The sequence below is a fragment of the Semicossyphus pulcher genome, unplaced genomic scaffold (genome assembly GCF_022749685.1).
Source record: "Semicossyphus pulcher isolate SPU_LCO1_2020_fin unplaced genomic scaffold, fSemPul1.0.p SCAF_17, whole genome shotgun sequence".
Lineage (NCBI taxonomy): Eukaryota > Metazoa > Chordata > Actinopteri > Labriformes > Labridae > Semicossyphus > Semicossyphus pulcher.
In genome coordinates, this window is record NW_027211681.1 from 26,450,972 (window position 1) to 26,461,591 (window position 10,620).

The 10,620-nt window shown below is 40.1% G+C and overlaps 1 protein-coding gene across 1 annotated transcript; it reads right to left on the reverse strand.

Moving 5' to 3' along the window:
• Window positions 1-344: 344 nt before the first annotated feature.
• On the reverse strand, window positions 345-5,078 carry LOC138595316 (B-cell receptor CD22-like). Its single transcript, XM_069666685.1, has 8 exons — window positions 4,997-5,078; window positions 3,984-4,241; window positions 3,493-3,753; window positions 2,652-2,912; window positions 2,042-2,123; window positions 1,893-1,953; window positions 854-1,083; window positions 345-758 (listed from the first exon to the last, which is right to left on the reverse strand). Exons 2-8 carry the CDS (start codon window positions 4,213-4,215, stop codon window positions 680-682), a joined length of 1,206 nt encoding a protein of 401 aa, XP_069522786.1. The 5' UTR covers window positions 4,216-4,241; window positions 4,997-5,078; the 3' UTR covers window positions 345-679.
• Window positions 5,079-10,620: the final 5,542 nt, after the last annotated feature.

The window sequence follows — 10,620 nt, forward strand, 5'->3', positions numbered from 1 at the left end:
AAAATGCGGGAAAAAAGTCTGTTGTGCACCAATCTCAGATCCAATCGGCTACAGTCTGAGACGATATCGCATCTGGGCACACCGGTGAACGTGCTGCGCGGTAAGAGATAAACAACTTGTTACAGAAAGAGAATCCGTTTTCCTGTGATTTGCTTGTTATTAACGGGTCTTACCTTTGCCCAAATTGGTAAGAAACAGATTTGTAAGAAGTAAAAATTCAAGCTTTGTCCTCTAGAAGAAGAATGCGAAAACATCTTTCCGGTGACAATCTTTGTAAGTCAGCATTGAGTACATAAAATTATAAGATGGGACTTGGTATATGATTTATTTGTGATAGGGTTCAACTAACTTCTCAAAAACAAAAATAATTCCATAGCTAACATATACATTTGTTTTGATTGTTTTCTTGATCGGCTGTACGACGGTGCAGTGGTTAGTGCCATCGTCTCACAGCTAGAAGGTTGAGAGTTCAAGTCCCGGTTTGGAGGAAGTGGGGCTTTCTGTGTGGAGTTTGCATGTTCTGCTCGTGCATGCGTGGGTTCTTCATCCCACAGTCCAAAGACATGCTTGTTAGGATAATTGGTGACTCTAAATTGCCCGTAGGTGTAGTTGTGAGCTGTCTGTCTCTATGTGTCAGCCCTGGTATCCCGCCTCTCGCCCAATGACAGCCCTACCTGCTTTAAAGTGCTTGTGCTCTAATGTGATTGACCGTGCTGTACAGTGCAAATGAATCCTCTCCATCTTCCTCACGTCTTGTTCTGTTCAGAGAAAAATAAAGCATGTTTCAAACCCAATGTGTATTTCTAGTACCATAGGCTTTAGCGATTTTAAATTTGCATTTGAAGTTGCTCACCCTGGAAGTCTACTGGCGTCGTTAATTTTGACAACAGCATATTCAACATCCTCCTCTTCATCCTCTTTTAGTGTTTGACGGTGGGACCGAGCTGGCCTGATGTTGGAGTAGAGAGCATCTGCCTGGCTCTGAAAGAAGTGGATGGTGGCGTAGTGAAGGTCATCCTGCTGTTCTGCTGGATGTGTCCGTGCTGCGGCTGACAGGTTGTCATGCACTGGACCTTGGTTGGGCTGACAGGTAATCAGAACTCTTCATCACCACCATTTCATTACCCCGTTGCTCAGACGACCTTACAGTAAAATACCTTTTTAATATCGGTTGTAATCAGCAAAGGGGATGTTCAGATTTCAGATTTTTGTTGTTATTTTGGCTCTGATGCAGCCGCGCCTCTCTGTCTGCAGTCACTACTCTGTGTCCAGCATTGTCCCACCCACAGCACTGATTGGTTACACGCAGAGCCATGGCACGGGTAACAGCCAATCAGCAGTGAAAGCTGTGCATGCAGAGTGCTCACACACACGGCGGAGAGGAGAAAAAGTTCATTTCTTTGCAAATTTTAAAAACTTTGTTTTATTTACTTTATAAAACTTCAGGAAGTTATTTATTTATTTATTTAAATTTACAGTTAACTTTATAAGAGATGCTGCTGACCCTGGGAACTCCCTGCGCTTTTTGTTTGTCTGTTTAATAAACATATGCTTAAAGGCATTTAAACAAAGTTAAGTGTTGGAGTTTGTATTATTCAAAATTCTGACGCCAATATTTTCACTTTTATTGCAAATGAATATCGGCTCTAAATATCGGTTATCGGCCTCCTTGACTACTAATAATCGGTATCGGCCCTGAAAAAACCATATTGGTCTATCTCTAGTAATCTCATCAGAATACGTTTGGATCAAATCTTTGGAATGGGTTGAAATCGGATTAAATCCAGTATTGTTTTGTATCTGGATAAAACCTCCAGCGGAGATGAAGTTCAGGGAAAACATTTAACAATCTGTAAATTTGTACAAGAATACTTGAAATGTTCTTTTCTCACCTGTGCGCTGTTGTCAGATCTCTTTCCACCCATACAGTGTTGTGGGAAGGACTTCTTTCTTCTGGATTAGAGGATGAGTGATTGAACAAATTAACTAATTATTTTAGATGCATTTAGGAACATGATTATACTGACAAACAATATCTCACCTTATCCATAGAAAGACAGTGAGGAGTATGATAGCCAGAAGAACAGCTGTGATCCCTCCTATAGCTGCTGAAGTCCTTGAACCTGAAAGGAGAAGGAAACTTATTGGGGAGTTCAGTGATTTTTAGTGTACTTAGAGCGTATACACTTTTTTTTATGAACAACCAAGATGGCTGCCGTTAATTTGGAATGTTCGGAATCCCATCCATGCCACCTAAACAAACTAGACAGCGGTTAGCTTTGTGCGCAAAGGATAATTGTTGGCTATTTAATCATGTGATGCGTCGCGTCTGTGTATTAAATTAAACTGGAAGCCAGGTAAGTTGTACGATAGTCCTAGCTACCTAGCCCAGCAGCCCACCTCTAGGTCAGACCTACTGGTGCTCTGATTGGTTGGTAGCGTCAAGAGGCTTTTCGGTCTCTGCTCATTGATACACAGGCCCAATGATGCCATGCTACTTGTTAGAAATGTTTTGTCATCCAAATGTTTCATTAAAGGTAGTTAGGATATGTTTAACAACAACATGTGACAGATTTCTGCAACCACTTGTAAAAGTCCCAGGTCAAAGTTCATGTAGTCAAAGTCAGATGTAGGCAATGTCCATAACTTACCCGCGGCCACAATCAGGTGTAAGGTGGAGTTACTACGTCCTCTTTTGTTCTGGGCTTCACAGTAATAATTCCCACTGTGTTCAGCTGTGAAGTCAGTGATGGTGAAGATCTGTCCTGAAACTGAAGTTGAGTCTCCATTCTCCTTGTGCCAGGTGTAAGTAGCTGCTGGGTTAGCATCACTGCTACAGGTCAGATTCACTGAGCTGCCCTCCACTACCTCAGCAGATGGACTCACTGACACAGAGGGAAGCTTTGGTGCATCTGGTGGATTAGATGAACTTATTAATGACTGTGTGCTGATCTGATTTTTCTTTTTGTTTGGCTGTTCACATAATTTTTAATCTAGCATTAACTGGATGGCCCTGAACTGACTTGTATTTACTAAGACAACACATGTAGCACGCTGTGGTTCATACGTAATCATGGAGACCATATTTATAATTTTGACCAAGTTGAAACACTAAGGCTGCTTTAATACAGATGTGAAGACAGAACCAGGAACAGATGTGAATGGTTTTACAGATATAGACTGAGATGGACCCAGTATTGCAGGGTGTCACATAAAGCAAATCAATAATATTTGGGCCATCTTTGCCGGCAGTGTGATGTAGCCTTCAAGTGATCATTTTTGATCTGCCATTATTTGATGCACACTATCTAAATACACTGAAACAAAGCTGACCACAACACTTGCTATGTAAGTACTGTAAACTTTCTACAGCTACACCCATCTACAAGTCTCATCTAGTAGGAGTTGTCTTGTATTTCTGTTGCATGTGTTTTGTTTTTTAAAACTCATCTCTACTTTTTAGTAAGTGATTGGTGATGAATTTGTACTCACACTGGACATCTAAAAAAAGAGAAGTAGAGTTGATCCATCCATATTGATTCTCAGACTTGCAGTGGTAGGTTCCTCTGTCCTCCGAGCTGATAGAGGGGAACATATAAATGCTCTCTGGTCCTTGAAGCAGAGTTTGGTTCTCCTTGTACCAGGTGTATTTAGCTGCTGGGTAAGCATCACTGTTGCATGTCAAAGTCATTGATTTGCCTTCCATTATCTCACCAGAGGGACTCACTGACAAAGTGGTGGCCTTTGGACCATCTGGAAAGATGTATTAAGGTAGATAAATTGAGGTGTGGTGCAGAAGCTAAAACAATGACAGAGGTCATCCCTGAGCGTAACAGTTAACATTTATGCTAATCTTGACTCACACTGCCTCTCAAACATCTACAGAAGTGAGAAGGCCTTACCTGCAAAGCCAATCCTTTCCTAACCAGATACAACACGACTGATTTCAGCCATATGTTCCTTTAAAAACTATATTTACTCACATTTCACATTAACAAAAACATGGTTAGATGTCCTCCTCCCCAGCTCGTTCTCAGCTGTACAGTAATACTCTCCAGAGTCAGAGGCCTGGATGGATCTGAAGGCGAGCTGTGCTTCTTTATTGGGGAGCGATTGGTTCTTTTTGTACCAGGTGTATTTAGCTGCTGGGTTAGCTTCAGTGCTGCAGGTCAGAGTTAGTGAACTGTTCTCCATAATGTCACCAGCAGGAATCATCAACACTGAAGGAACCGTAGGGGCATCTGGAGGAGACAATAAAACAGGATAATATGAATATTATTCACAGGGTCGCTAAACCAACAACACAATACATTAGTCACAATATTAGTCTTTATCATTTTATTTTTTTAAATATTTGTTTGCTATATTGTAGCCTTGATCTTTGCCTTTTCTAAGCATAAAATCCTGCATGACAAAACAAAACATTACTCTACAGTAATGGTTCTCAAAATAGGGGACCCTTTGGGTTCCTTGAGGGGGTTTCAGAGGGTTCCAAGCAATTTAAGTTCTCTCAATTTTTATCTATATGTAATACAATTAAAGAATGTATGCATATTTGGTCATTGGTTTCATACACTGTTTAACATGTTTAACATGGCCGCTTCAATGCATGCCTTTGTTTAAGTGTGTGGCAGAGATGTTGAAAAGTTTTGTGACCTGAGAGGAATTGTTTTTAGATTTCCATACACTGATTTATGATATCTATGCAACCCTTTTGTGCATTGGGTATTTATGGCATTTGTTTGAGGACATGATTGGAAAACTATCCGAAACACCTTTGTCCACTTACTGCTTTGAAAATATAGGATTCTGTAACTAGCTAACTTTGTCACCTAAAAGGCTTATTTATTTAAAGTTACAAAAAAGTTCTTCTCCCTTGATGGCAGCAGAATCAAGCTGTGAAGAAAGGACTAATAGTTTCCCCATTTTCAGTCTTGTGATGTATTGTTTCCACCACATACAAGTTTCTATGTATTTATAAAGTGAGTAAACTCACACACTGGAATAGAGCGGTACCCCTCGTAAGCGCAGAAATAACTATCTGCAGGGTCGGCGTATCCGCTATAAGAAGAAGATGTTTCTTCCATTATTTGTGTGTCATTCTTGAACCAAACGAAGGAAGAGCGACCACCAAGAAGACAGCTGCTGTGACAAATCAGCTTTGGACCAGTAGGAGACCAGATGACCTGCACCTGTAAATCTGAATCTGAGAACAAAGAACAGATTTAAGTGCAAGCAACTACAATGATGTGCGGACACATTAAACAGCCCATTCGATAAATTGTCATTGTCAGAGACTGTCTAAAAGAAGCGGAAGTAGCCAGTGCGATTTCACTAAAGTTTGGCATTTTAGCCGTCACCATCTTTGTTTTTTTTTGTAGACAAAAGTACTTTTAGACAAGATGGTAGAGCTTCAGTGGAGTTGGGATTAGCAAACTAAGTTACGGACTGATGCTATTGACTAAGCAAAGTGCACCTTTGGGATTCTTTAAACACATGTACTTACCAAGAAATATTAAACAGCCTGCAACTCAGAGTGTCTTTTAGTACATCCGAACGCAGTACTAGGCACTTTTTAGGTCACCATCACAGCAACTTGTCAATCACAGGTAGCCAAGCCCTTTAGTCTTATCGTGCTAAACATGATATGGCACCATAATAAACATGCTGTTCTGAAGAAGACTGGGAACTAAAGATTGATACCATAAACATGTTGGGAAACTTTGCATCTAAATTGAAGTTACTTCCTAAATATTTTGTTACATTTCACAATAATCATATCAAAGTGAATATATCCAATCCAAAGGAAATCATATATTTCAAAATAACTGTAGGAGCCATTCTTCATTTATGTTTTGTGCAGGTACCTTATTTTGACCACAAGGGTGCAGTGTAGTTCTGTTTCTGTTTAATTGGCAACCACCCAGTAACCTCCCAGCAGCAGGTGTATGAAATGAGGTGCAAATCAGTGTGAGTAGAATGGTGGTGGGGGAACACAACAGTTTTTACCGACATCCAGATGAAAGCCAGCTTAGGTTAAGCTCCAGTAAAACATCGACTTTCATGGTAACGTTCAGTTTTTGTGTTATAACTATAAATTTCCTTTGCTGCAATAAATGGGAACCTCACCCAAAAGAGAACAACTTTGCACAGTGTTTTGGATTACCTGGAATCGAGTTAAAAGCAATCCTCAAGCCACCATTATGTGACTCATTAAGTTTCTTTCTGGATAGTCACAATAATAACATTAAAATCTGCTCCAATAACTTCATGGTCAGTTTGTGTTCATACCTGTGACAGTCAGAGTTGTTCCAGGTAAAATACTGTGCCATTCAAAATCGCTTGTTCTGAATTTGAAGTGATATTCTGCAGAGTCGGTCTCTCTCAGGTCACCGATTCTCAGAGTGGAGCGTCCTCCCCTTTCAAAAACCTGAACACGATCGGAGTACAGCCAGTTTTTACTCAGGTCCTCAGGTCGGATGTGATATCGCCAACGGCCACTTTGTTTCGTACTGAACCAGAATTTTGATTCAACATCACCTCTGTAATTGTTGTAAGTGCAAGAAATGTTCACTGATGAGCCTTTGAAGGCACAGATTCTTCTGTCAGCGTACGCCACTCTGTTGCATGAATCACCATGCCCACCTGAAAAAATGAATACTTTTCTTTCACTCATGTAAAAAATACACAAAGGCATGGTACAGAATATCGAAGTAAGTTCACAACAGCATCATGTATGCAGAAGCCTATGAAGTAAACTCACACACTGAAGGCGAGGGGGATTCTTCATATCCTTTTGCAGCACAGCTATAACTCTCTGCAGAATAAAACCAGCCTGCATAAGATAAACTTTCTGTCTGAACTTTCACTCCATTCTCGTACCAGATGTTGGAAGTTTGACCAGGTAGACGACATCTGCTTGTGCAACCAAGAGTAGACCATGTGCAGTGGTTAGTCATGCATGATGTTTCTCCAGTTATCTGCACCTGGAAACCTTGATTCATAAAGAAACAAAAACATGATTTCTAAATTTCCTGTCAGCATATACTGTAGGTGCACAGATGTTCATTAAGTGTTTCCTAGATGTTGAGCATTTGGTTTCCAACAGAAAAAGTTACCTGTGACTGTCAAATAGACTTCACGTGCACTCGTATAACTCCCACCCTCCTGGTTTGTGATGAACCTGAACTTATAGCTCGCTGAGTCACTCTCTCTCAGGTCTGTGATTCTCAGAGTGCAGCTCTTTTGATCACAGTGATACTCCACACGACCTGCAAACTCAGCGTCTGCCCTGAGATCCAAAGGTTCTTTATCCTGCAGTTTTTTAAACCAGAATGTTTTATCGACTGTCGTACTCAGGCCATTCAGTTTGGATGGGTATGTGTAGGTGCATCGTATTTCCACGGTTGATCCTTTTAAGGCACAGATATAAGTAGAAGTGTAAGTCACTCCCCAGTCGTTCTGACCCCGAATCACTGAAACGCATCAGAAATCACAATCAGACAACATCAGAAAAAAGACCAATGTGTGGAAGTTCTTCTGAAAGGTAAGAATCTGCAGTCAATCTCACAAAAGTTGATAATGATAACCATTTAACTGACTAAAATGTTTGTCTATTACTTTTAACTAACTCTTAAAACTGTTAATCTATTTCTACTTGTTTTTAAATGATGTATCCATTGCTGTAAGCTAACTACTTAATCCTTTAAAGGAGAAGTTCTGTATTTTTAAACCTTGGCCCTTTTTGTACAAATGTGTGTGGCAGAGCAACTGCGGCACTAACAGTGCTTGTTTTTGCCACTGACCGGTTCAGATTGTTACTCCAGGTGTCCGACAACATTACAGAAATGATCCCTCCAAAGACCGTCCTTGTTTTAAAGAGTAAGATCCTTTTGTTGTAACCAGACACAGAAGTCTCGCTCAAGGAGAAGTCTCGCTCTGAAAAACGGGGGTTAGAGCTGGAGAGAGGATTTGTTTCCGTAGAGGACTGACAGCAGGAGTATATTTCAAAAGCCATGGCTGAATATTTACCTGATTTCAACGATGGAGATGAGGCATTTGAATTTGATGGCCAGCGGTGTGCAGGGATGATACCTCGTACATTACACAGCACTGTGTAACCACGTCGGAGGATTTCCCCCCTCTGATCAACAGGCTGTGCTACAGACTTTCTTTCATGTGCCCAAAATAAACTGGAGGAGGCGGCCAAGGCCACATATTTACATGCATCTAATTTCTTTACCTAGAAATTCCACTGTGTCTGTTTACACAAAAATGATCTTACTCCTTAAAACAAGGACGGTCTTTGTAGGGATAATTTCCGTCATGTTGTTGGACACCTGGAGTAACAATCTGAGCCTGTCAGTGGCAAAAACGAGCACTTTTTCTGAGTCATTCTGACACACACATTTGTACAAATAGGGCCCAGGTCTAAAAATGCCTTACATCTCCTTGAAACTTTTTTTTAACATTCATCCTTTATTGGCAAAATAAAGTGTTTTAAGTGATCAAATCAAAATCGTTTCAATCATCAGAGTGTTTTCTGATGGTTACCTACCTCAAGAAAGTCACACGAGAGAAAATGAGCGCACACTCTCAAGAAATAGTCTGTGCTAGAAGGAAGATGTCGTACTACACACAGGGTTAGTTCCCGAGCAATTGTGTTGATTTGTAACATTTAGCGCTAGCCAGCCGAATTAGGACAGCTAGAAAGATTGCTGAAGAAATACAGTTCATCCAAGAGTGGTTTTGTGGGGGGGAGTATCATGCACACTACATATCTACAGTTAATACAATGTGGATGTGCTAAAACCACTAAAACAGGTGTGTACAGGGGCAGAGGAGGAACAGAAAAGCATTAGCAGAGAAAGAAACTGAAGAGTGTAGCATGTCTGTCTGCTTGGTTTCCTGTCTGTGGTCAGGTCAGAGGTGTGAGAGTACACAGAAATGCAGAATGGGGATGTGAAACGCTTTACAGTGTGTATGTTGTAAATAAGAAGATGCTACAAAACTCATATAGTGAGGTCACAGTGAATATATGATGACTAAACTTTCAAGGTTTTTAATGAAAGGATATCAGAAAGTCAACGTAAAGAAAACTAGAAATAATCCTGTACTGAGGTAGTGGTTCAAGTGATTCATTGGCATTATTAGATCTTCACTTTATTTTCTCTCTAATGGTATCCACCGTTTCTATCAATTCCAGCCCAGAGCACAAAACTTGCTTCCTCCTTTCATTATCTTTCCTTTCCAGCACTTTAATATTTTAACAGAATACCAGGTCACAAATACCTAGTTTATTTTCTTTTGCGGGAGATTTACATTCAATCCAAGCAACTGTGCAGAATAAAACTGGCTACATCACAGCCAAGGTAACGTGCCAAACCACCCAAATTAAATTTCCTATTTCATAGCATGCAAATATCTGGTTGGAGAGTGTCGTCAACCACTCTTTTTGTAATGTAGCAACTATTTTCTATTCTGCAATGAATTTTGCGTAATCGAAAGAAGTACCTTAAAACAAAAGTAATTACTGTACCTGACACAGAGAGAAGAAAGACAACAAATCCACTCGCTGCTGCAGTTAAACTCATAGCTGGTTCGATGATTTCTATCACAAAGTTATTCCAGTCAAAGAGCAGCTCTGCTTGTAGATGTGATCTTGAAATAAAACATATTTTCCGTTGAAAAGACTTCCTTCCTCTTTTCATGAGCATGCATGAACAGCTGAACGTCTGTACATCCCCAAGATTAAATGAAGAACTGACTACTTCTGTTGTTTATCCATGCATGACCTTCCTGATGCACTGTAATGTCACAGGCATATCATTACCTAAACCAGCCGCAAAGAGCCGCAAAGAACAGCACCCAACCTGTAACACAAACTCTAGGAGGACAATTATGGAAAAAAAGAAGAATATAAAGATATAAAAATGTGAAGCTTTCATTCACATTTCAGTTGATTAGATCTAAAGAGACTGAAAAGTCACTGATGCAAACAAGCTGAAACCTCCTGGCCTGGTAGATAGAGCAACTCTGAAAGTGTAAAAAAAACCTGCAGTTCCCCTAAAGGCCACTTGGGGCTGGGTCCAAAAGCGAGTCCCTTCCCATTGGGCCTGTATTAAAATGCCAAACCTCACAGCAGAATTAAGCATGTTAGCAAACAACAGTTGGCTAATTTCTCTATACCTGACAAATGTACCAGGGAACTATTTTTATATGACTCACCTGTTTAAAGATTTCTCGGCATAAAGTTTTGCACAAATTGATTGTGTTCAAGCTTTTTCGGTTACTGAAACAGTAGACTATTGTTTGATTTTTTTTACTGTACTGTACGTGTTAACCACTGTTTTCTTCTGCTTTTAAACTCCTCCTCTACCATTCAGTCAAAAATGGGTTTACCAAGAATGTGCAACACTAATCTCAAGCTCCAAATTGGTGCCAGGAGCCATAGCTTGCTTACACTGAATATCACGAAGATAAGTTACTTACCATTTAGTAATAAGATTGGGAATGTTGTTTCCATTGTTATTTGAATATTAACCACCTTGCATGAACATAATGACAGCTGGGGAAAATAAAATTAACTAAAAATCTTTAATCAATAAAATATCAGGTAAT